The sequence below is a fragment of the Sylvia atricapilla genome, chromosome 13, assembly GCF_009819655.1.
Source record: "Sylvia atricapilla isolate bSylAtr1 chromosome 13, bSylAtr1.pri, whole genome shotgun sequence".
NCBI classification, from domain to species: Eukaryota; Metazoa; Chordata; class Aves; order Passeriformes; family Sylviidae; genus Sylvia; species Sylvia atricapilla.
The window spans coordinates 8,655,536-8,682,500 of record NC_089152.1 but is presented as its reverse complement, the minus strand read 5'-3'; the positions used below and the strand labels follow the sequence as shown (position 1 = coordinate 8,682,500).

General features: G+C 44.0%; 1 protein-coding gene across 1 annotated transcript in view; it reads right to left on the bottom strand.

Moving 5' to 3' along the window:
- Positions 1-5,388: 5,388 nt before the first annotated feature.
- CEMIP (cell migration inducing hyaluronidase 1) overlaps positions 5,389-26,965 on the bottom strand; it is a 129,537-nt gene continuing 107,960 nt past the window's right edge. The window contains exons 14-29 of the mRNA XM_066328336.1: positions 25,003-25,208; positions 23,025-23,094; positions 22,118-22,246; positions 21,356-21,441; positions 18,555-18,686; positions 16,655-16,690; positions 16,416-16,571; positions 13,967-14,147; positions 11,916-12,131; positions 10,786-10,997; positions 10,153-10,338; positions 9,085-9,289; positions 8,260-8,346; positions 7,791-7,948; positions 6,210-6,310; positions 5,389-5,580 (exon numbers count right to left, since the gene is read on the bottom strand). Coding sequence (XP_066184433.1) covers positions 5,453-5,580; positions 6,210-6,310; positions 7,791-7,948; positions 8,260-8,346; positions 9,085-9,289; positions 10,153-10,338; positions 10,786-10,997; positions 11,916-12,131; positions 13,967-14,147; positions 16,416-16,571; positions 16,655-16,690; positions 18,555-18,686; positions 21,356-21,441; positions 22,118-22,246; positions 23,025-23,094; positions 25,003-25,208 — 2,289 coding nt within the window. The 3' untranslated portion in view covers positions 5,389-5,452. The remainder of the gene's footprint in view (positions 5,581-6,209; positions 6,311-7,790; positions 7,949-8,259; positions 8,347-9,084; positions 9,290-10,152; positions 10,339-10,785; positions 10,998-11,915; positions 12,132-13,966; positions 14,148-16,415; positions 16,572-16,654; positions 16,691-18,554; positions 18,687-21,355; positions 21,442-22,117; positions 22,247-23,024; positions 23,095-25,002; positions 25,209-26,965) is intronic.

The window sequence follows — 26,965 nt, the reverse complement described above, 5'->3', positions numbered from 1 at the left end:
TTTATCACCATTCCTCTCAGCCTCTGTTCCCACATAACATCACCATGAGCCACATTACTCAGTTCTCAGATAAACCAGCTAAGGCCTGAAATGTATTTCAGCCATGCTGTTATTTCTGGCAGTAGTGATAAGCCAGGACAGTCTCACTTTCTGGGATGAGAAACATAACTTCAGATTTGTAATCAGAGCAGCCCGTGCTCAGGAGACATAGCTGTGCCACTTGAATACTGGGGCTGGTCTACAGGAAAGCAGAAATAAATGAGCTGCATTCATTTCCTTCGGTGTTGCTATCAACTGACAGGCGCTTTGCTTTGTCTGTGCTTTAAGAAACATTATCCTGTACTGTGTGGTTGTACTGCTCGTCCTACACTAGCACAGGAGAGGAGATGGGGTTATTGTGGGGCTGGTAATTCCGTGGTGATCTCACGTTACACTCTCTGGCAAAGCAGGAGAGAGACTTACTTGTCGGGGGCTTCCTCCCGAGCAATTTCCTGCAGAATCCTGTCACGTTCCCTTTTCACAGGCCCCTTACCATATCCTGAGAGTGCTGGGACACTCCAGCTGAGCCTTACACTCCGAAATTGAGAAGAGATCCGTGTGCAGCGTGCTGGAGCTCTCTCTCCCCGGTGTTTTGTTGAGGCTATAGAGCGAGTGCACGGGCTGGGCTCAGCCCAGGGAGGAGCTCCTGAGGGTGCTGGTGGAGAAGGAAGGCTGTGGCTGCAGCCGTGGTTTGTACACGTCCCTCCCCATCCTCGGGGCAGAAGGAGGGGTGGCAGATCAGCCCCTGAGACTGAGATCGCCCTCCCAGGCTGAAAAAGCCAGGACACATCCCAGCGGCTCCAGCTCCTGGCCGAGGTGATGCCCTGAAAGCCCGCAAGGGCTGCATAAACAGCGCTTAATTTGGGGACACGGACAAACAGAATCTCCTGCAGCCCACAGGACTGGGGCGGATCAAAGCTCTGTGAGGCAGCGGAGGGACCATCCCTACACGTCGCAGCGGGCCGCAGGAGCTGTGACAGCTCGGCCCGGGACGGAGCCGCGGGAATGTCGCGGGAATGTCGCGGGAATGTCGCGGAATGTCGCCGATGGGGAAGCGCCGGGAGCCGAGGCCGGGCACGGCCACGAGAGGGCGAGCGCGGACCGGGAACGGCCTGGGCCGGGTAAAAACTGTTAATACAGCGTAGTATAACATAATATAAATCTTAATTATAGCATAGACTTATAAAATAGATTCTAATATATTATAATGTGGTATTTCTAGGCATGGTTTAGCAGTGGACTTTGGAATGCTTTGTTGTGACCGATGGATGCAATGATCTTTGAGATCTTTTCCGAGAAAATCGATTCCATTCTCTTCCAGTCTATAATGCTCTTTTGAGTATTTATGATTAATATCATCTTTATAATATGTTATCTAAATGTTAAAACATGCTATATTTTATTAGACATATTAAATTGTGTTATATTTCTATGCTTTTCAATCTTAGGTAACAGACCCACTCAGCCATCCCTAGTCCCAAACACACAGATACACGTGCACACACACAGAGCAGCAGTGGCACAGCACTGATGTGTTCCTGCAGCCCTGGTAGGAGTTGAGATGGGGGAACCCTCTTCACATCTCCCTTTGAGTCCCTCGAGTCGGGTGCATTTCCAGTTTCCTGACCTGTCACCCAGTAGTGCCCCATCTGCCCCAAATCCAGGCCTTTCCCAAGGCTGTAATAGCCCCATTCCATCTCCTTCCTCTCGGATCCTGCAGCTGTCACCAGGCACTGAAAGGTGCTGTGGTCCATGTGGACTGACCACCAAATGCAGATAAGAGCTGCTTGGCCCCTTGTGTTTTGTCTTTCGAAATAAGTAGGGAGACAAAAATAAAATACGAAATTTGCACTGAATATTTATTTTGATAAACATTGTGTACTCCAAACAACTACATGTTATTTCAGTTGTAAGCCACAATCGTTTGGAAACAACGTCCCAAGAGCTCTTGTCATCATAAACCCAACAGTCAATGCACCACCACGGTCTGTGGACATAGAGAGCTTTCAAGTGCAAAGCAGATTATCAGAAAAGACACATTGCCAACCTCCTTAACAAACTGGACAACGCTCAACTCCAGTAAAAATGCTTCATATGTCTGCAATTTAGTTGTCTTAGTGCCATTGTAATAAATTAATAGAAAATATATCTTTTTCTTTCTTCATTGGAAAGTCTATAAGAAAATGTACAAACATCTAACTCCGAAAAAGGACCAGCTGTTTCGGCGACAGGTAAAACAAGCAATTGAACAGAGGCAATAAAACCCAAACATCCGAACAAACAAAGAGACAAACAAACAAAACACAATCAAAAAAATCCCACTCCACGGTGTAGGCAACAGTGTAGGCAAACATAGAAACATCTGCAGTAACAAAACCTCACAGAGAGGGCCATTGCAGCTTGTGCAGGGGCTGTACAAGGTGGGCAGGGGACGAGCAGTGGGGGAATTCACTGGTCAGGATGTGCCACTGCTCTGTTTCTAGAACAGTCAGAGACCAAACAGGAATCCTAGGGCACAAAGCTCTCGCTGACTGGCACCAGGCCCTGTTCTGTCTCCAGAGGATACAGGGATGGCTCTAGTGCAGGTCAGAGGGAGCCCTGGGCACTTTCCCTGGGCATTTCCCTGGTGTGGCTGTTCCAGCCACGATGCTCTGCTCTCCCTGGGGCTGACAGCCTGCAGTGATTCCCTACTCTGTGTTCACAGCAAGAAACCCTCCCCAGCTCCAAAACAGGCCCCATGTGACCAGCTCGGCATCACAGGACAAGCTGCTGATGTTTTCTCTCTTTATAAGGTGAGATCTTATAGTAAACAAACAAAAAAAAGGATTTTCCTAGAGCCAAGTGTTATGCTTTCACCCTGAGAATTCCCAGAACAGTAAAATCAGAGGCCACACTTCAGCACAAAGGCAGCATGCTCCTAGAGGCTGACCAAAGCAGTCCAGGGGACAGACCCTGGTGGGATGCTCCTGGGAAGTTACACACTTGGAGGGAGCAGGAGAGGGAAAATGGCTGTGGACACTGGAGCACTGCAGAGGGCAACCCCAGCACTGGAGCTGGTACAAAGCCGAATGCCACTCCAGGCACATCCCAAGCCTTGCTTTCCTGCCCACCAAGTGCTCCTGAAGGAGATACTCCTGCTTTGGTCCATCTCATGGAAGCAAACACCTTCCACCAGCACTGCTGCAATGACATCAACGACACTGGCTCAGAGCAGGGAAAAGGTTTAGACAACCCAAACTACTGTTTGTACTGTTTGTCCTGTTTGCACAAACTGACAGATCTCTTCCCCTGACTTCATGGATCTGTTTTGGCCATCATGGGACATCAGATAAATGTTTTGGGTGATCACAGTTGAAACACCAGTGAGACTGACTCTTTCATGGAATAATTTGTGAAATCCCCAAACTATCATAAGAATTTTGGGGAGTAAACAGCCGACCTTATTTGCCTTTTACAAATGTTGCCCATTCACTCTGCAAATGGCACAAATGCCTAAGGAGCATTCATTACCAGACTCTTGCTGGGAAGCTGGGAGGGAACTCTTGGCTCTTTTTTTTTCTTTTTTTTCTCTTTTTTTTTTTCTTTTTTCTTTTTTTCTTTTTTCTTTTTTTCTTTTTTCTTTTTTTTCTTTTTTCTTTTTTCTTTTCTTTTTTTTTTTTTTTTTTTGATACAATACACAACATTCAGTGAATTCAAAACAATTTTTTAGTAAGTCTGAAAAGAACATTTCCAGTTTCAAAACCCAGGAGAGGCTTGAGAGGAATGTAACCTACAGTACTATGTAAATTTTGTTCATGCTTGCTTTGACATTTAGAGCAACTGATCTAAACCAGCATCTGCCCAGCCTTTGGAATGACAAAGAAAATCCTTGTTTTTTAGTCTAACTTCAAGGTAGCATTTTTGATACTGTGGGGAGAAAAACAACTTAATTACATAAACAAAATATCCATCGGCTATTGGAATAATTTATGTGGCAGTGAGGACAGGCAGAGATAAAGTGGGAAAACAAACCTTACTGGCCAGATTGACATTCTTTGAAAAGATTGTCATGATGTCTTTCACACTTCCCTCCTGCCCTTAGATTTCTTAAAACAGCCACTGCCTCCAGAAACGCCTTTGTGGTATTTCTGGGCAACTGACAGAAATATCACTGAACACTAGAAATGCTTTCAGTGTTTTACAAGACTATGTTTAATTTCCCAGCTTCAAGAGATGCCCCTGTAATGTCCTGACTGACTCTGACCTGCCTTCAGTGCCCAGGTATTGGTTTGAAGCAGAGGGAAAGGAGGTACAAGACATCCAACTAGTGCATTGGGATTCTCACTTTAATTCTTCAGCCACCTGGAAAGACCTTATCCATGTGTCCTGTAAGAATTACAGGAGGACCAAGACATAATATCTTAAGCCTGAGGACAGGATTAGAAAGTAACACACAGCAGAGCAGTCTGATCCTGTTCCCTCTGATATCCTGGGAAAGACAAGGGCAGCTCTCCCTATTTGATGCTGAATAAGGTAAGCCCCCAATATTCCTATTCAAAAATTGGAAGCCTGGAATTGGGATGGCTTTAGCTGGCAATAAACTGATCCTGCATATTGCTATACAGAGGGAAAGGCTGAGAAAATACACATGCTAATTGACATTGCTCTCCTTCTAGCCTGCAGCTGTTGTTGAAGGAAAATTTCCTGTCTGCACAACCACTATTAAAACTCCTTGATCCATAGGAAAAACCCGGATTTCTGAGGAGGCAGAAATAGGTGGTTCCATCAGTCTCTGCTGGCATGTTTTGTCCACTCCTTCTGTCATTTCTTCCCCAGCTATGTGCCCTGGGCTACATGTACAACACACACCCCAAAGAGCTTGATCAAACCTCACAGAAGCTTTAGGAGAAATGCTTACTGTCCAGTTACACTTCCCAGCATCCAGGTAATCACTCAAATCCACTCTTTCCACCCCAGACTGTCCAACCAGTCTTTGAACTGGCATTCCATGTCTACTTGAGCAGCTAGTTGCACTATGGAAAAGAAAAAGTCTTCAGACAACTTAGAGGCTGGTAGAAGCAACAATCCTCGATGGTCTTCAGACCAAGAGCTCCCCTTCAAGAGGCAGCACGAATGTCATTCCGCCCCAGGTCCAAGCAGCACCTGGGGGAAGAGCTCAGCCCTGGCCCAGAGCAGCCTGGGCTGGCCAGCAGGAGCACAGGCTGGTCACAGAGGGAGCTTTTCTGTCACACGTGGCCACTCTAGCTACTTACAGTGAGATTTCTCTTTGAACAGCGACAACAACAACAAAATGCTGCACTGGCAGCGTGGGTGGCCGAGGCCGTGCAGGGCGGTCACTAGTCCGTCCGTCTGTCCGTCTGTCCGTCCATCCCATGGGGCAGTGCTGGCGGCCAGCAGGCACAGCAGGCTGTCCTCACAGCTTCATCTTCTTCACCACAGGGATTGGCAGGGCCTGGTAGATTTTGGCTGAGTCCTCGCTGGTGACCAGCTTCACCCAGACGGGGCGGAAGCTGCCTTTGAAGCCGACAAAAGCCATTTTTTCTGCAATTCAGAGCAAACGTGTTTGGCGAGTGCCAGGACTGCACCAGAAACCCACCTGTGTGCATGGCTACACCTCGTGGCTGCAGGGCTGCAGGTGCACAAGAGCCATGTATGTATGTATATGTATGACACACACAGATGGGATCATGCCAAAAGCTCCCACAGCTGACTGCAGCAATGTGCACACAGAGCTGTATTCTAATGCAATATGTGATGCACTGAAATCAATATGCTTTATGCTATCAAGTCAGAATGTTTCGGCAGAAAACCAGCTAAAAACAAGTTCAGACAAGTAAAAAATCCTGGTTTGGGGCCTTTAGTGGGTGAAAAGGCTCAATATTTCTATTATTTAAAGGTCCTTTTATCTACAATTAATCTGGAAAATCAAATCCTCTGAATTATCTATTTGTAAGAAAAACTGCCAGCATGTTTTTTCATTTTGCAGTTTTAAACAGAGCATGTTACCCAAAGTTGCAGTGAATACAACCTTTCTGAATAAATAAATTACTGTTTCCAGGATGTTTGAGCACATGCTGATAGAAACAAGCAAGGCTAAGCTTAGAAGCAGAAAAAAGGTCCCTTGACTGGAATAATGGGAGGTCAGAAATGAATCTTTAAAAACTGGTTACCTTTTAACCTAAAACTTTCTCCTGCTCCAAGTTTCTCCAGTACTTTAGTCCATGGTCCTCTTGAAATAAATCTTCCTTTAGATGTCACCAGCACTATGGAGCTGAGGGAAACAAGGAGATGTGTAAATGGATGAAGAGTCAGAACACATTCCTCACTTGTGTTTCCTGAGCTCTGGTAACTCCTGCCTGTGTGTTCACACACCCATGAACTACAGTGGCTTTGCCTTAAATGCTTTTCAATGCTTTCCAACAGTTTGGTCATAGATTATTTTTCCAGTCATGCAAAACCCATTAGAAAGCAGACAGAAGCAACTTTTTTTTTTTTTTAAACATGGTTTTCTAGGATGATTAAAATGTTTCCAACCTGCAGTTCCATCCTGCTTTGCTTGGAGAGAACCTTTTTCTCCCTGGCCTTTTTTAAGTCTCAAGTAATTTCTTGTTCTTTCATTAGCAGATTAAACCTGAAGAAATTCACTTCTCAGAGACTTTTGGTGGTCTCATGCTTTTCCTTTCAGTGTGCTTCTTTTTTAAAAGTGTGTTAATATTATTACTACTACTCTTGCTCAGGAACTGGATTTACCCAGGATCAAGTTTTTTGTAAAGCTGGATGTTGGCCTCTCTAAAAAGATTTCTTATTTTTTATATTAAAGAAAAATGAGAAATTACCATGCTTCCCTGAAGTAACTATATGATGTCTTTTTTTGAAACCTGTAGAATTATTTAATACAATAGAAACACATCTGACTGCACCTGCATGGCACTTGCACAAGCTTCCCCCAAGTCTCTAGAGTAAATGCCAGAATAATATCCTGTTGATCTGCCCACAGCTATTTCAGATGATTTGTCAACAAAGCACTCATATTTGTATTAAATGTTACACATCAGGTTTCAAATCCAAACAGATTTCATAACAGTTAAATATATTCACTTCCCATGAGGGCTCCATAAGCTAATGTGGGAACAATCCCTTTGGTTAATGGATTTCTGATGTGGTTCCAATTCTCCTTCCAGCAGAAGTCACTGTTCTCCAACAGGCAGGAACATCTTTTGGCTAATTAGCACCTATTTCCAAAACTCTGCATTCCTGGCTGCCATTCTTGAAATACAAAATAGTCTGGCTTTTGGGTCTGGGCAGGGGAACATGGAAAGGGGAATGTATTTTATTAGTGGAATTATTTGCAATTTGAGAAAACACACATGCAGTAAAAAGTGCAAACTGTGTGCATCTGTACAGATAAATACTTTGTGCATTTAAGTCTGCAGTTTGTCTATAACCCACAACATAAATGCAGCTCTGCAGTTTATTAGTCACATGCAGCCCTGCAAGTTATCTGGGGCTCAATCAGTCCCTGAATCAAAGAGTGTGCATCCTGCTGCTGCCTGCATGTCCTGCACACATTTCTCTTTTGGAGAAATTTCTCTTTTGGGCTCTTTTGGAGTCATCAGGTACAAAAATACATTGGGTGTATTGCTCTGCTGTTGGGTGTCTGGCCCATGTTGTTGATCAAATCCGAGAAAAAGATAAGTGTTACACAGCATTCTTGAACATTGAGTCTTATCAAGAACAGATTATTTACTCACTGATCTTTGATGTTGTTGACATAATTCTCTATCTGTGCTGGGATTCCTTGTAGAATGGAGTTTTTGAACGTTACTTGATCAACAACTTTTCCATGGTGTCCATCAATCACAACCAGCTGGATGCCCTCTTCAGTGAGGAAAAACCTGACACCATCAACCTGGGCAGGGGGGAAATACTCTTGGTCTCTCACAGCAACACAATTACAAACTACCACCTGTAAGCAGCTCTGATAGTCTTGAGTCACAGGACTGCTGTTTGCTTCAACGGGCAAAACTCCATGTTTATCCTGCCTAGTAGGAGAGGATACAGGCAATTTTTTTTTTTAATTTTATTTTTTTCCCCAAAATACAAAACAGAGATGACCCAAATTTATCTCTCCATGGTAACTTTGTCAGCAAGTTTCCCATGAAGGTAAAGCAAGTGGTGTAGAATTGCACCCTATTAGGTTTGTTGAGAGGATTTGCTCACCTCAATGTATGCAAAGTCATCCTTCAGGTGGAAGTACTGCTTCTTGTAAGTCTCTATTTTCACTTCGATTAGGTGGTCCTTGGTCTTCTGTTTGCAAAATGAAAAAAACCAGAATTTTTCTAGTGAGAATGTCCATTACCTGAATGCTGCATTTTCAATGAAAACATTCCAAACCTTGAAATCCAATCAACAAGGAAGTTACATAATGAGCACCGACTTGCCAAATTAAAGTGCTAATGAAACTGGGCACAATGGTAACCTCTCTGCTCATCCTGTCACCGTTTAAATTGTCTCACTGAATGGCAGAGTGATTCTTACTTTGCAAAAATGACACATAACTCGCTGAGGTTTTGCTGCCCATTCCTTTTTCAAGGGTGATGAGTGAAAAAACCCAAATAACAGATAAATACCCCACTTCCTCCCCCAGAACCAGACTGGAGAGATTGTGTTAGACATTATATAAATGAGAATAATTCAACTCTCCTATTCAGTCCCCTGTCTGTCACTGCTATTCTTACAGCCTGGAGGAGCTGGAGCCTCCAAAATCACATTCACTGGGGCCAACCTGTCTTCCAGCTCATCAGTTTTCACCCTGTGCTTTTGAGAACAGCACGTCACATCAGATCCCCAAAAGACCAAGTACACAGCTTGCAATGGCTCTCCACACATTGCAAGAATCTGTTTCGTATTATTTCACCTGCCTGAACCATTTCAGAAAACCAGGCACAGCATATACTGACCCTGGCACAAAGCTTTTCTGTGTCTGTGGGCACAGTATGTGCCAGATTTACAGATTATTCTGTGATAAGAAATCAGCTGCTTTACCAGTTGTGCACTAGAGAGCTTCTTTGGCATTGGCACTTCCACTATTGGAGTCTCAATGTACTTTGGATAAGCCGTGGCTTCACAGTCGCTGACACCAGCTGTCTTTGGGATCACAGCTTTGATTCTTATTCTCTCACAGCCCTTCACAGAGCAGAAAGCAAATTTCTCTTTCTCATTTTGAGCTTTGAGTTTCAGAAACAGCAGCCTGCAGGCAGGAGGGGAAAAAAAAAACAAAACAGCATCCTTCAAACTTTTTTGTCCAAAATCATACTGAGTTTTGGTGGTGCCTTTCCTATACTTTGCAGTGATTTTTATTGTAGCCCTTGGCGCCGTGTTTTATAGTGCCCAACATCCCACATGCAAATAAAAGGGAACACTCATCTCAGAAATGTTTAGGGAGCTCACAGAAAGTAAAAGACAGAAATCAGATAGCACCTGAACTCCTTCTGAACTCTGTTCTATAGTGATACATACATGTAGAAATGCATGCTTTGTATTTCAGATTCTCTTTCTTTCTTTCTTTCTTTCTTTCTTTCTTTCTTTCTTTCTTTCTTTCTTTCTTTCTTCTTTCTTTCTTTCTTTCTTTCTTTCTTTCTTTCTTTCTTTCTTTCTTTCTTTCTTTCTTTCTTTCTTTCTTTCTTTCTTTCTTTCTTTCTTTCCCATTATTTTAATCCTTTAATATAACAGGCTTTACACTCAGTTCCTGTTCATTGTGTGCACCCTGTCATGGTGTTTATAAATAGTTGTTGTTCAAAACAATAAGGGCTGTGCATGTCTTCAGTTAAGTTTCATGGTCTGCACTTTGCTTTTGTCTTTCTTTTTGTTGTTGTTGATTATTTTCTAATTTGTATTCACTTGGAAAAACATTTCCCAGAGTAACTGGCAGTACAGCAGAGGCTTTGAAAGACTGGCAGGCCTGGGAGTCCCAGGAAAATGAAACACTGGTCACATTCCCAGAAAAACTTCCTGGTTTTGTTGTGATCCCCACTAGTGGCATGAGCCAAACAGCTCACAATTCCAGCAGAATTCCCAAAGCAATATCCAAACCAGCAAGGCCTGCTAACTTACCCAGTGTCCTCATCCCAGTAGTAGTACCCTTTGGTAGGATATCTGTGCTCAAGTTTCTCCATTTGGGAGGTTCTGTAGAAGGTTCCAGTTTTGTATGTTTTCTTCAAGAGTCGGTTGTGGATGTCTGAGAGAATGGAAAATGTCGTCCCTTTAGGATAGCAAAATCCTACTTGGATCCAGTCATTCCTAAAAATAGCAAAGACCCACATTTTAAAAGTTATAACATATCTATTATTTTCCTGGGCGCGCTAGAAGCTGAACTAAATAATTTACAGTAAGTTTTTTCCCAACCAGTAAAAATTTTCATGGTTTAGAATGGATCAATGCAACGTAAATTAGACATAACAACCATGGGTTAGTTAAGCAATGTAGGGCAGATCTGCTCCTGACTTCTACACCTGTGACTTCCATGCAGCAGGAACGAATTAGTTCTGAACTTCCAAAAATGAACTGTTATCTTACAGAGCTTCCTGGGGGAGGAAACAGGAACCTGAGATGGCTCATGAAAAGATGGTGAACTCGATGGACTTCCTGTAACAGGCATGTTCATTCTGGAAGAGCTCACGAGGTGATGACCTCACCCATTAAAAATGTGCAGTTACATGATTGTACTGGAATGTGCAGTTCACTCACTTGTTGAAGTTGATGAGCCATATGGCCAGCTCTTCAGGGGCTGTCTTGTCCCAGTGGATGGTGTAGCCTTTCCTCAGAGTTATAACTGGCTGATACTGTTGGTAATGAGTGCTTTTGCTCAAAGCCCCTTCCAAGTAGAGTGGGTGATTGTGGTAGTCATTTTTTATTATTTTCATTTTCAGGTTGGCTGGCTTGTAGGCTTGGATGTATATCTAGATGGGGAAAAAAAACCAAACCAAAAATAGATCACCGAGGGTTTAATGAACTACAGTGAAAGGTTCAGATACTCAATAGATGTGAGCTGGTGCAAGTCCTGTGGGCTGGGCAGAGACCTGTGGGCTGTGCACTTATGTTCAATTCCTTAGGCTTCCATTTCAACAAAGCAAACTGTTTTCAGAAGGGGATAAAAAAGAAGGCTCATTTCCTCATCCACTGAGTTTAAGTGCTTGTGCCAGAGGCTGCAGCAGGGCTGAGATATTCCACAGCATCCTGCAACCCTCAGCAGCAGGACAGTATCTACCTCAGACATCTGACTTGTGCTGAACAAGGATCCTTCTGTCTGGATTTCAGAAGCCTGAAACCCAGCTCAGTGGTTAGCAATTGGCTGTAGTGGAACTACACACAAAAAACCCCAACTGTTGCAACACACAAGACAAAACCAGGCACTCTCAGCACAGGAAAATGAGGGCTCTCATGGCAGCAGCACTCAGGCCTCCTGTGGTGGGAAGAATGGTTTGGTGGTCACACACAGGATGAAAGACCATGAAAGCTCAAGTCTAATTTCGACTCATCAGCACATTTCCCATAACACTGTGGGCAACACTTCCCTCCATAAATCAGGGAAAAATAACTAGCCAACAGCCGTGGATTTATGAATATTAATCTGTGAATGCCCATGGAGCTCTCAGGAGGCTTTGGTCAGAAGTTGTTGGAGCTGTCAGCAGCCAAAGCCAAAGTTTCAGAAAATATACCACAGTATTTCTCATGTTCAAAGCCACCTGTGCAGACAGGCTGATACATAAACACTGAGAGCTCGGAAGAAAGTCCATTTCTACAGGTCAAGCTTTAAAATGCCAAGAAATTTTAAACAAACCAAAGTGGTAATGATACTGCAAGGTAAGCAGCCTTACCTGTGCAAAGTGCCCACTGCAGATGGAGCCTCTCCAGTCGGGCACGTCGATGCAATCAGGGTGCTTAATTAACCAGTTATCTTCTTTGATCAGGTATGAGCCTGGATATTCTGACACAGAACCATCAACATCATGGAAAACTGATGTTTTGTCACCATCCATATCCAGATCATTGAACCACGGGCCAGGTTCTCCAAAGAAGACTCTTGAAGTAATCTAAACAAAACAGTGGAATGAACTTACATCTCCAGAAAGGAATTCTTCACTTAGAGTACAATAAAAGGATGCCCTTGGTCATTACAGTGGCTCAAATTACCCATTTTCTGACTTAAAAGGTGTGTTTGACTTGTCAGGCAGAACAGACACACATTTCCCTGCTGATCATGGGGGAAAGGCTAAGAAACACAATTTCAGCCTCACCAGTGAGAAGGTTTGTTTCAAAATTCTGGAGGAAGGTTCAGGAGACGGGGTGATTTCATGAGAGCCACTTCACTCTTTGTTTGCTAACACAGTTTCAAAGTTCCAAACCACATGAAGTCATACCAATGTGGGAAAAAGTCAGCCCTGGGAAATGGATTCTTAGGCAACTTCTGATATTTTTATCCAGCATAAATAAATGCCATGTCACCAGCCTGCCTCGTGCAGTGTGAGAGGGACCAACCAACACTTTTAGGGGAATTTTGCCTTTCCCATCATATTTGGCACTGGTCAGCACTTTTCCTGACCTGTGAGCAAGCTTGCTAATTTTTTGAAAATTAGGCAACACAAATCATTTCAGCCCAACCACTTTGTTCATTTATTTGTTTGTAATGTTTGGCAGCTGGATTAAACAGCTGCTAAAGGTGAACCTCAGTGAAACAGTTAGCACATATTTGTGCAGGCAAATACAAAAATAACTCAAAAGAACAGGCCCCAGGACGGGTTCAGACCAGCACCCAGAGGTTCATAGCGTAATTCAAAATTTGGCAAACCCCTTTTGGCTGGACTCTGCTCTCATTTATGTGTGCAGAACTGGAGTCTGGAATTACCCTGGTGTGCAGAGCTGCAGAATTATCCTGCATCAGCTCAGTTTCACTGGCTGCTCCCCAAAATCAGTATTTTCTGCTTCTAGGTCAGTCAGGCCTTCCAGAACAGACTTCCTTCTGTTGCTTTAATATTGTACCACTGTTGAAAATAAAAGGGGGGCTGATTTTTCAATTTCTGAGTTGTACTGAAATGGAAATTATTTTCACTTCAATGTTGCTATATATTTTTTATTTTTAACTGATGCCTGCATCTTTTCTGGCTGCAAACTTGACAGCCAATTAGATTTCCTTGTTACTTCACCCATCATGTGAAATATGCTTTTATTGTGAGACCTCTGGTGAAGACAATTGTACGAGACCTGACATTTTCCCCTTTTTGCCCATGTCGTGGTTTCACGTTTGCCAAATTTTGATTACCAACTGAAAGATAGGATTTTGGGAGAAAAAGGAGAAACAGGCACAACTTAAAAGTAAAAACAGATAGGTTATATTAACATATACTTAATATATATATTAATATATATATCAACATATACTCTGTGTTGAGTGGGAAAGTGAACAGATTGAGGTGGGGGAAGGTGTCTGAATGTCTCATTTTTTTCTCTCTTTCTTTAGTATATGTTAATAAATATATAAAACATAAATATAAATATATTAAATGTATTAAAACAGATAGATTTTATTAACATATACTATATATATTTATATATATATTAACATATACTCTATGTTGAGTGGGAAAGTGAACAGTTTGAGGTGGGGGGGAGGAAGGTGTTTGAATGTCTCATTTTTTTTCTCTCTCTTTCTTCAGTATATGTTAATCAAACCTATCTGTTTTTACTTTTAAGTTGTGCCTGTTTCACCTTTTTCTCCCAAAAAATCCCATCTCCCAGTTGGTAAACAAAATTTGGCGAACGCAAAACCACAGCATAAGTGGTGCATTGGCCGGGAAACTCAAACTAAAACCCCAACATCCCAGTGCCCCGGTCCCTGGGCACAAGGGGCTCCCTGGGGAGGGTGACTCACGGGGACATCCTGGAAGTGGATGTCGGTGACGTTGTTGTTGGGGCAGCTCTGCCAGGCGTTGTTGAGGCGGAAGGCGAGGGCGCTGGTGTGCCGCCCGTCCAGCGCCGCGAACTTGCGGAACGTGCAGTTCTGGACATTGATGGGCCCGTCGTAGAACTGGATCCCTCGGATGGGAAAGTCCCTGAAACACAACCCAGAGACATGCTCAGGGCATGTGAACCTCGGATGTATTCTAGACACGTGTAGCAAAGCATCTCCATCCCCCACCCTGAGTGGGCATCTCTGTAATAAAGAGTTTCAGTTTACCTTTAAGCATTTTAGGAAGTTTACCTAGAGCTTTCCATACCCTTCTGACAGTAACTGGCCCAGCACCAAGAGAGAAGAGCCTATTGGACCTTGTCACCTGTCGCAATAGGACACAAAATAAAGGTGCTTGACTCCAGTCAGAAGGCAGTAGGAATCAGAAGGTTTATTCACAATTCATCCAGCCCTTTTATAACATGCTGCACTAAGAAGGCACGTTATTGGTCCATAGGGCTGACACCTCTGCCACTGGCTAAGGAACAGAAATAGCAAACAACACCTGCTGTTATGGGAAAGGAGTATTTTTGCATAAGGTTCTTTTGGGAGAAAGAAAACTGTTGAAAAGCTTCCCTTGGGAAGAGCTCAGCAATTCTCAGCCTCAGAAAATATCGAGCCCACAGTCACCCTTCTTCAAATCCTGTACCTCTCCCTATTGACAGCAAGCTAAATTGTCTCTCCTAAAACATTAAGTATTTAGGAAGGAGCACAAAGGAAGTAAGGAGCTTTTTGGAGTGTTTCTAGCAGGATGTCAGAAGTTTTCTTGGACACCTGTGCGTGGCTTTTCCTTTGCTTTCTGTAATGTTTGTTATTTTTCATTTATTAAACCTTTTGCTTTACAAAACACCTCTGAAGAGCAGTCTCGCTAAAATTATTTTAAGCAAATCTGCAAGGGCTGGACCCTCAGAGACTGATACATTTACACGGGGCTCATAACACTCTGGCCACGTGTTAAACTCTATCAGACACACACAGTCCCACAGAGCTTGTTTTGTGGCTGCTTTCATTGCTTGCAGCCCCTAGGACGACTCCTAAGTTCCTGCTTTGGAAGAGAAGGGATTTCCCTCCTCTTCAGCTCTGTAAAGTCCTCTTATCCTTGCAAGTTCAGCTCAAGTTCTCTCGTGTTGAACAGATCATCTTTATTTAGTCTGTACATCTCTAGGGAAGGAAGTAACAGCAATGCCAAAGGATTGACCTAAAGATGAATAAATTCGTGTTTGCCATCAGAAATGAGTTCTGCAGCAGTGAAACCTGAAACTCACAGAGCTGTGCAGACTCCTTGGGCTGAGTAATGGCAGGGCTAAAAGAAGTCCCACCACATCTTTCAAAGGGATTTGGAGAGAAGCATTGCAATCAACTGCAATAAGAAAAAGTGTTTTTGAAAACAAGGAAAATTCTTCAATCTATAGAGCTAAGAAGAGTTGAAGGGGCAGATTAATTTATCTTTATCAGCCTTTTCTGATATCATCTGAAAGGTAGAGACACTATTTTCCCAATAATTAAATGAACAAGATGCTTAAGATCTTTAAGAGGCTAAGGTAAGACATTTCAAATTTCACTTATGATAAATAAATCTGATCCCTTCCTCATACCATCCCTTAGAGAATTCCTGCCTGCTTCAGTGCATTTGTTCTGAGTTTCTGCATACGACATCTAAAACAAGATGTGTCCACATATATATATGTGTAAAGGATATTAGGGGAGTCACAGCAGAATGGGTTCTCATTATTGGTATAGTTTATAAGAAGTCTCCAGCATCACTGCTGACAGTAAAATTGAAGCCTGAAATATGGCAGAAAACATCACCTCTTTGCTCACTGTGGGGCTACTGTTAGGATAACTGGGCTTTTAGGAATTGCACTGGCAAATCAATCTGTAGGACCAAGGTCTGGGAAGAGGCCACACATGAAGTTCACTGGCCATTTCAAAACTGCTTAACAAAGGCATCAAAGTCCTTTGCAGGAGCAACAGTAACAGCAGCACTGAGCACACCCATGACTACATGAAAGCCTAGGAAGGGGCTTCTCTGAGCCTTCCTGGCAGCTGATGGAGCTCAGCTCATTGCTCAGCACTGCTGATCACATGTACAGGGGTGCCCTGCTAGCACAGAGTAGCTCTTACTGTCCTCTCAAATCCCCTTGCAAAGGGGAGGGGGAAGGAAAGAGGAGCTTGATCTGTCTTGGCAGCCTGCAAGGATGTACCTGCCAGCGGCAGCTGCACAGTGAGGACTCTGGGATTGGGAGACATGAAATGAAATCCTTTCTGTGTAATGGTTATTAAAGTGAACAGTGCTGAGGAAACCACACTGGGCTGGGGTTTGTGCTGGGAGCAGGAGCCGTGAGTGTTTGATGTGCTGAGCTCAACTTACGGGCCGATGGGCAGGGTCCTGCCCCTGTGGTCCAGACCTCCAGGGCCCCAGATCTCATTGTCCATCGTCTCCGTGCCCAGGTTTCCACTCTCCCCCACAAACAGGCTGTTCTTGATCTCCTGCTTGGAGCCATCATCGTGAGGGAAGGTGCCACCACTGAGGAGAAAGGGCTGGAGGTGAGAGGGCTGCCCAGCCCCAGCCCCACCACTGTGCCCAGGGACAGCCTGTGCCCCTCTTACCTCGCCAAGGTCAGGCCAATGCCGTTGTCAGCAAACCTGCCGAGAGAAGAGACATGCTTCACAAGAGATTTGGGGTTGCTTTGGTTTATCATGTCAAGCTATAACAAGCTCAGTGGAGGACAGCGGGGATTAATTACTGTACAGTGCTCAGTTTTTGGGTTTTTCCAGACTTGTTCCCCGCCCAGGTTTAGAAGATTTCTTTTGGCACATCTTGCAGAATACACAGATCACATGAAGCAGCAGACACACACCTGATTGCTCCAGCTGGGGTTAAGATGGTGATTACTAGCCATAGCTTACTTGCCTTATAAAGCTTTATCCCTTTGTCTAATGATCACACACTTTTCTCTGGTAGATAAAAAAAATCGTGTTTATTTCTCACTCCAACCAGCTTTTATTATTTAATGGTGCTTTGCCTCTACACACTGTGCTTCCCTGATTCCATGTTTCACAAACTGATTCCATAAAGAGCCTTGCAAGGGATAAAAAAAGGAGCAACTTGGCTTCTCTTTCCTTAACAGGAATACAGAGGTCAAAGCTTCCTTATTAAAAGTATAAACAAAAATAGGAATATCTTTCTATTTTGCCAAAATTTCAAGATGAGATACGTCGCAGATGTTTGTCCTTGACTCCTTCTTAGAGAAACGCTATAGTGAATTGATGGCTTGAGCCAGTCTTGATGGTGTCTTCACACCGGCATCACTTCCCACGTCTGTCACTGATCCTGGCAGTGGTTTGGGAGCAAATTCCCTCACTGTGCTGCTGTCTGTAGGTGGCAGCCCTTCCCACCCTATCACCTCCTTGCTTCCCTGCAGGCCACATTAACGCTGGCCCTGTTAATGGGATACATAAGTCTTTCTGTAGCAATAGAAATGGAAATGGCTGTAAAGACAATTACAGTTTGATGGCTGCTTCTTCCAATTCACACTCGCTCAGAGATTTGCTGCTGGAAACTCATAAAGCACTTGGTGTTTTAGCACCCTCCACATGCTGCCTTTGCTCCACCAGCAATGCAAATGTGACCTGAGTGGGATCTGTGAGGACAACACTTGCTGGCCGTGGATTCTTGTGGGTCATAAGAAACACAAACTGTGTTGCTCAGTGTGACATTTCTCACTCAGTGTTTTGCTCCATTCTCACCAGGTCACTATTGCCAGCTTATCCCACAGGTTGGGTCACTCGAAGGTAAGGCAGCTCTGGCAGGGAATTGGACACCAGGTATCAGCGTGGCATCCATTCCCACCAGGGTTATCACAATATACCCGTAAAGAGCTTTTCCCTTTTTCTCCTCTTTGCTAGGATTTGATATCAGGAGCCTGGCTCAGAAACAGAAACTGCAGCAGATCATCTGTTTTCAAGTGCAAAACAAATATCTGCTCTGGCCAGTGCAGGAAATGGCCTTCAAAGAGCACAACACACACTTGCCCAGACTCTCTGCCTTGCTGCTGTGATGCATAGTTTTATGTCTGCTTCATCAGTACCTGCTTATTCAGCACTACACTGAACCACATAAAATTGATCTGTGACCAGGCTGAGCCAGGAAAGGTGGTGCATTTCACTGCTTTCTTTTCAAAGCACCTCATTTTTCATATTAAAAAAAAAAAAACCCAAACCCATTAGGTTTTATTTTTAGTTATTTGCATCTGTATGTCTGTGTGTGTATCGTGACCATTTTTGAATGCTGGTCAGCATCACACAGAGAAACAACCTGAGGGATCCTCAGCTCAGACAAAGCAGGTTTTGTTTGTGTAAAATAATGCCTGTGGTGGCTTAAGATTTCATCTTCATTTCAATCTTGGCCATAGGAAAGGTGCAAGGCAATATAAATAGTCTGAACCACAGCTATGCTCGCCATAAACACCAGGCTGAGCTCTGAGAGTTGAAATAAGGCAAAACTCACTGGCAGTTGTCCAGCCACACATCTCCACCTCGCAGCCAGGCCCCGTGATCCTGATTCTTGTAGGCAATGAAGCCCTCAATTATTGCAGGCTCCCTGGGCTTCAAAGGATCAGCATCCTTGTGTGGGCTGTACCTGCAACCAGAAGTACAGAGGAGAGGTTGGCGAGGGAAGGTGGCCTTGCTGCCTGCATGGCCCTGCTAAACATCTGGTTTATGGTAACTCAGGAACAGCCTTGGGACCACAGTCCATCCACATAGCGTGTCTGCTCAGGCTGTGATGGCCAGACCCAGCTGCCAAGGGGAGGAAGGTCCAGGCAAGGCAGTTGTAAAGACCTGCTCCAAGTTTCCTTCCACCTTTCCGGTGTTGTATTGCTGATATATTGCTGAAAGCATGGAAACTTTATTATTGCTCCCAAAAGCTCCAGATATATTTTAATCCCTTACTGCTATCCTTTAGCATGTTCCTGTTATTTAGATAAATATCCTTTTGTTTTCCCTTTTGAGCATTCTTATCTCCTAGCTCTGGCTATACTGTGGCCATGAGTACCACTGCCAAATTTTTCTTGCTGTGGAAAGGAATTTAAAAGTCTTGGAGAGGGGCTGAGACTATGTCCTTCACTACTCCCACTACACAGGACACACGTACAGGATTTATTAACCCTGAAGTTCCCAGTATGATGAATTATTGGCCTGATTTGGCAGGAAAAAAAAGCAGACAGAAGCAGAAAGTACAGCAATGTGTGCCCTCAGTTGCTCCCTGGCAGCCACTGCTTGGGCCACAGGATCTGAGCAAGGTGATGCTGAGCTTGACTGTCGTTTACCCTGTCCTGAGGCTCCTTTCTGCTCTTGGAGGAGCATCCTCCATCACACTACACAGCTTAGAAAACCTGACAGATGAGTATCCAACTCAGTGCCAGCAACGGATGGTCCAGAGATTAAAATTCATTCCTCACCATGGATAGTGAGGCCAAGCTGTCAAATTGCTAACAGATATTCAATAGCACTTTGCTTTGCTTAATAAGCCATAATATCAATCTAAAACTGAGCATCAGGCTGATAGGCTTCCAATAAATGAATATTGCTTTGGCAGCTTCATCACTGTGGATTTACTTTCAGAGACAGATTTAGTATCAGCTCTTGTGAATTCCTCAGGCATTGTTAAGTACAGATATTTTGAGATGGATTCCAATTTCATTCACATCCGTGATAACTGGAGGAACACTACAGGATCCAGAATCTGACTTGGACATTTAATGCTGTAACTGAATGCAGAATAATATCTCTAACTCTGTCACTGTCCAGCACAGTTTGCTCCAGCCAGACCAACTTTAGTAATTTATTCTGTTCAGTCTTGACACGTGCAAAGTGGAAAATGGAATAAATAATGTGAGCTGCAGTTTATGCTGGTGGGTAATCCCCAAGCACAACCATGACTGCATTATGAATTGTTTGGCTTCCAAGGGCCATTCCTGCCCTTGTATGGCAAGGGAGAAATTGCCTTTTGTGACCACTAACTGCGCCTGTGGCAGCAGGCAGTTCCCCAAGGCAAGTGTTCAGCTGCATGGAAAAGCAGCATCAGGCTGACAAGACCAGGCTGCTCTAAAGTTATTTTTTAGCAGCTACTTTTACCATTGAATTAATCACTTGAATTAACTGAGCATTAAAATAATGTAAATAAAATTTGCTTTTAAGCATCTTTTAGCATCAGCTTCTAGCCAGGGCGCCAGGGTGATGCGGATAACTGATATCTGACCCCCTGACTGGGCTCCCCTGGGAAGGATGATGTATCCCACCCCTGTAATGCTTGCCCAGTGCATGACTACATTAGTCTGGGTAACCCACAGCCCAGAGATGAGAAGGAGACAAAGTTGTCATTCTCTCCTGCTGAAGAGAGGCTTTCAACAGGTTTCTCTTCCTTACATGGTTTCTTCTGTCAAGAAATTCAGTTGTGGGGGAACGTAGGTTAGGGTGCAACTGGTCTGTTAGGAAAGAAACTATGGAATTTGAGAGTATTAAATCCTTTTACATGTCTGGGAGTTGGTAACTAAGAGCCAGACTCAACCTCTAATGAGATACAAGAGTGCAAATGCAGCCCTTTCAGCAGCCTCCTCTGGGGCCAGCTCTGGGGAAAGAGTGGGTTCTCACAAGCCACCAGACCACAGCAGGTCTGCTGATATGATACAGTCTATAGAGAGGTTTTCATTATTTCTAAATTACTCCATTACATCACAGAGAGGCTGTGCACAGCAGCAGAAATGAAGGATCACTCTGTGTATTTAATTGTGATTGTTATTGCAGTGTCAGGTTTGGAACTAGACTGAAATCTGAAATCAAAGCATGAGCTTCATGACATAAGCACTCCCTGTTCAAGTAGGTTCTAAAATAATGAACAAAAGCAATAGCATTCCCAAGAAATACTTAAATTTCTTATTCCTAAGAAACTCTTGCAGAAGTCCTGCCCTGAGGGAGTGTTGACTAGGCAGTGATTTTTCTTCCTTATCTAAAAAATTCAAAAATCAATGGAACACCCTAGAACAGATGTAATATCCATGCCAGCTCAGCTCAGAGCTAAAGAATGAGGATGAAACCAGGAGGGTGTGGGTGTTGAGGGTCCCTTATAAAGGAGAATGGAGAGATGATGTCAGAAAGAGCAAGGTGTATCTAAGTGAAGACCTTTCCTCAAAAAGAGCCACCCCAAAGGCATTGCAATGATTCTTGTGAGCTTCCTTGGGGAAATTTCATAGCTTTCAGTCAGTCTTTTAGAGAAGTCTTTTCCAAATCAAACTATGCAAAACACTTTACCTCCCAGAAATCAGTGTCAGGATAGGTCTTTTGTCCTTGGCAGAGGCTGGGGTTGTTTTAACGCCATTATCTATGATCATTCCAGCCTAAAGGAAAACAGAATTGCAATTATCACAGTATATTTATAAATTTTCCAGCTCTTTCCATCTCCAGACTCCACCTCCAATTGTTCTAAGCCCAAGTCACCCACATGATGCTAAGAACAGCATGTGAGACAGGTGTGCCAGGACTATCCAGGCTTGCTTATACCCCCCAAAATTGCTGCAGATTTCCAAAGCTGCACTCTTCTCGTAATTCCATGTATTCCAATACACCTGAAGCTTCTGCTTCAGTCTAAAGCCCTCAGTAACACACAGAGCCCCACAACGTGGCACACTGAGGAGTAAATAAGCAGAGAAGGTGATTAGACACAGCGGCCGTATTTATCCCTCTAGAAAGCTGTTCAGTTAACTGCCAGCATTGGCAGCTGAGGTGTATAATTAGACAAGCTGCCAGCAGATGCTCCTGGAGGCAGTATTTTAGGAGCACAGAGGCAGGGAGGCAGCCTGAGCAGAGGGGAGAGCCGCTGTGGATGCCCAAGAGCCAAGCGGAGCAGGTGCTGGCGGCTCCGAGTGCTCCCACGAGCTGCCTTATCTGCAGACACAAACAAGGCTGCAGGAGCCTCGAGTGAAGCAGCAAGCACGGGCACTGGTGGCTCACAGGCCCGGGGAGCTGGAGTGAGGGGATGCTGTTTGTTCCGAGGGCGGCGTTCCGCAGACTCACACGGTAGTTGGAATGCGCGCGGTTGTTGGAGAATTTCCCCATCGGCATGTGCTCGGAGTAGCCGGGGGAATACATCCCCGCCGAGGGGCCCGTGGGCACGTGGTGCAGCACAAACCAAAAGCCTGTTTCCTGAGAGAGAGAGAGAAGGGACAGCTGAGGCTCTGCTGGTCTGCGCTGGCCCCAGGAGGGCTCAGCAAAGCCCCAAGATGCGCACCAGAAGACTTCAGGACAATCACAACCATTGACCCGTGTAACACTCTGCAGCCAAGAGTTTAACACACATGAACACTGGCATCCACCCTTCTAATCTGCAGGGTGCCTTAGGATGAGTTTTGGCATCAATATTGAAGCAGAAGTGAGACTTGCCAAACTTAAAAATCAAGTAATTTTTATTTAGTTGCCTAAAAATTTATCAGGGAGTCCTAATATAGGAAGTCAAGATTTGAAAGCTTTGGAAGGGCCACATCTCTCTGTTTTAGGCTTGACTTTCCTGTTTTTATGTCTTCTCAGGCCAATAAGGGCTCCTGATGTGACCAAAAATGCCTGTGGAATTAGCATTAAGGCCGACTGAAATTTCAGAGCATCATTACTGTACTGCAATCAACAATATCATTGCCAAAGGCTTCTCTGTGACTCCACAGTCACATTTATTTAATTTATTCAGGCTGCATACCGTGGAATTTTGTTAAATCCAGCTCTACAAACAACAAGTGGCAAGAAGTGTGGAGCGAAAGTAAAACCATTCTTTTTACTGGTGGCACCAGCCACATTAATGTGTGTCTCAATCAAGCAGTTTCAAAAATGTCTGTGTCACAAAAGCAGGTTTTATTCCAGTGAGAGCCTCTCTCAGCCTTGCAGGGCTGTCACTGGCTTGAGCTGTTACCAAATAAGAAATTTGTGCACTCACTTCAGATCCAGCAGCTGCACAGTTTATAAGGTTGTTGTGTGGGTTGGCTATCCAGAAGGTTGATACAGCACTGCAGGTCAAGAAAACAAAGAATAACACAAAAATGACACTTTGAGCACACACCAGAGTCACCCATAAACTCCCCCAGTGCAGGCAGGGCTGATACCTCCCCAGATAAGGAGCCCTGCCCAGGGGCAAGAGGAATGTGTTTTGTCTCATACCTCATGTCCTCTGTGGTTTGACAGAGAACATGGCCTTATCTTTTAAAACACCAAGTATTAAATGAGGAATTTTGACTGCAATTCCAAGCCTGCTGTGAAGCTGTCAGATGTCAATCATGTTTTATGATAAGGTAAATATGTTGTTGCACAAGTCACAGAAAAGAACTTTGCTCCCACATAAGCCCTTGGGTTCATTAGAGAGTTGTTTAATCAAGGAACCCAATGAATTTCCTATTAAGGGCTTTTCCAAGTGTACCCCCATATCTGCCTTTTCCAACAGCTGCTGTGATTGATTAACTTTATCTGTTCCCACTCTCCTGCACATTTCTTTTGGGACAAAAAGCATTCCATTTGTCTAACGCACATAAACGACTCTTAATTGAAAGATTCCCATCAAGGAGGACAGATCAATCCATCCATCACTGTCCACCCTGTGACATACAGAATTAATTAACCAACAGGCATGAGAAACATCCAGCATTTACAGCCAGCAGACTGCTCCTAAATTTGCTGGGTGAGATTTGCCCTTCTGCAGGGTATGAACCTATGGAACCCGTATGTCTATTGTAATCTTGCCATGAGAGACTTCACAGGGGTTTTAGGCCAACTGATTTTGCTGATGCATTTCCGTTTGTCTGACTTTATCATGAAAACATAGCAAAATTCTTCTATTTTGGTCGTGGGACTGGCCTAGAAATAAACAATTTTGGATTATTTACAGACCACCTCCTGCTGTGTAGGCAAGGGCAGTATATTTCCACAATGACCTGACTTTCAGCCTAATCTCCTTCTACAGAGCCACATGATTGGGCAGGTTGTGGTGTAATTTGGCACAATCCTGTTGTTTTAATTCCCAGCAGCAGCTCCCTGCCTGCCTCTCCCACACTGATGGAGCCACAGCTGGTGCTCATCCCCTGTACTGGGATTGGTGTTGGTATACTCATGCACTTCCAGGCTGGATGAGCCCAGGGCAAAACAAGCTGAGCTGTTCTTCTGATCAGACCTTGAATTCTTTTATAAAGGAAGACAGGGCAGATCAAAGTACCATAATACTTTTCCATTAGAAAGTGCTTGTTCATGTAACAGTCTTCAAAATAACACATAAAATATGTCCCTACGGCTATTAAATGAATTATCAGTGGAAAATTAACACAATGACTAATTAACCTTTATTTTAAGAATGGGGACATAAGGTGTATTTTATAAACAAACTCAGATGTGAAAAAGAGCATTGCATGAATTCCTCTCTCTCCCTTGCCAAACTAAAAAGTTAAAAAACCTCTGAACAAAACCTCAGTTTGTTGTGAGAACAAAATGGATGATACTGAAATGTTTTCAAAATCAGCTGCCATTTGAGATAAGCACAAATATCAGAACACGGCCCATTCTGAACTCAGCAAATTTTGCTGAGCCATTGGGTTCAAGACTCCACAAGGCACAAGGCAGGGCTGCACACTTTGAAAGAAAGATTTACAATATTTTAGGTGGGAACCCTCTCAGTGGGCTTTATGCAAAAAGTTAAAAGTACACCCCTAGGTGTACTTAAAAGCACATAAAAGTACTGTTAAAAGTGCACACCCAGGTCTGTAGGCATCTGAATAGCACAAGGATAAAGACCTCAAGGAAACTGCACTCCTGAATCTGGGGCAAACAGCCCAGACTCCTACTGATGTCTACATAATCACATACACAGAATGCTGCCTGTTATAGCTAAGTCCTGCAAGGAGAAAGAGGAGAAAAGGAAGGCTCTCACTCACCTACAGTCCTGCCTGGGCTTGGGGATGTAGCCTGGGTAAGCTCCCTCTGTGATCAGCTTGCACATCCTGCTGTCGCGGTCGGAGGGGAGCAGCGTGCTGGGCTTCACCAGCAGCCCGAGACAGTGGTCAAACGTGTTCCTCTCTTCTGGCCCATCCTCCGTGAAAAAACAATGGCCCAGAGCATCATAACCCACCACATCCTTCACCTGCATGTACAAAACAAAGGGCAACGTTAAGGTCTTGTGCATCAGCCACTGCACAATTAGAACACACTTTAATGTGTTGGCACCCAAGAGCCTCAGTACCCTTTTGAACTCAGATCTATAACCAAAACCAAAAGCAAGATCCCTCTCAGCCCTTAGGAGCTTACAGCCTAAGCAATAACTCTAACACTTAATTAGAATTTGTCATCACCTAGGAAATGCTCATTCCATTCTTTTGTTTGCCTGGGAAATCAGAGACTGTCTTAGCATGAGGCTGGAAAAAACACAGGCTGAGGGATGAGGAGAGGAATTAGACGTTCAAATCACATCTGGGCTCATTCATCTTCATGTGGAGTTACGTGAGCAGCTACATAAAATGAAACTCAAAAATGCAGCTGAGATGAAAAAATATTTTTCCAGGCTATCAGAGAGGCAGAAAGTTGTTTTCCAGACAGGCTGGTTTGTTTTAGGTTTGACCTGATCTTTGTTTTCCAGTTGTTGACAGAAGCTTTTCTTGACCCTGAGACAAATCAGCTGGTGTTAATCAATGCTGTTCTGTTTTGGTTTGGATGTTGTTAACATCAGGACACTGTTGGTTGGACAGAACAACACCCCTCACACCCCTGAAGATAAGAGTGCAGAAACATGAGTTTGAAGCCTAAGGATAGGACAAAATAAGAAACAACAGCCCTTGGACACGCAGCAAGGGTGTCCAGCAAGTCAGTTGTCAGTGGATATATCTGGGACATGGAAAATTAATTTCAGTTCTCCACTGACCAGGGGAAGGTCTGGATGTCCTGGGCTCTTCCCTGGCTGCCACCACCCATCAATCATCCTGGATTCAGGAAACCTTCCTAGCAAAGGTCAACCTGCCACAAACGTGTTTCTCTAAATGCTTCAGGTGAACCAGTAATTGTCAGGGGACAAAGGACAGTATCAGACTGGATAGAAAGCCTGTTCCTCATGGTGTCACTGAGAGACCAAGTGCTTGGGCATTCAAGTGCTGGAATTGCTTTTGTAAACAGGCATGACACTTCTTTGTCACCTTCATGCCTCATTCCTGAGGCAAGGGGCACCAATTTCAAATAAAATCTCAATATTAGTGTTGAAATGATTACAAATATGTTTTCACATGAGAACAAACACTTTGCTTGCCAAATCTATTACCAGCTTACAACCACACAGACTTCTATTATGTGCCATCCATGCTCCAGTGTAAATACTCAAGTTTCTGAGCACAAGTCATCACAGTAAATTAAACACTGCTAAAATGACCTTCAAAATGATATATTACATTAAGCTACCTTGCTGGAATTCACTGCTAACTTCCCTGGTTTAATAAAATGATAGATTTTGCAAAGTTTAGCCTTCTTCATTTAGGTGTAAAACACATATACTAAACTGTACCCCCTTGCAAGGATGACCTATCTCAGCCTTGTTAGGATAAAGGTTTACAGGACAGAACATTTCAGGAGAGTGAGCAACATTCAGAAGGTTTCCAACAAGTAGAGGAACCACAGAGGTCTCAGAATTCCCCAGAAGCTGCTGCCAAACCCTATTAGCTTTCTCTCACAGGACAGTAATGCCAAAAAGACTCATCAGCCATGGGGTTGGGACATTCAGATGATGGAAGCAGTTTCCCTAGAGAAATGTTTGCCACTTCAGCCACTTATGTTTCCAGCCAGAACAACACTGCACCAGGACAGGGACAGGGACACCTGCAGTGACCAGACTCAGCAGAGGCAAGGCAGGGGAATGCT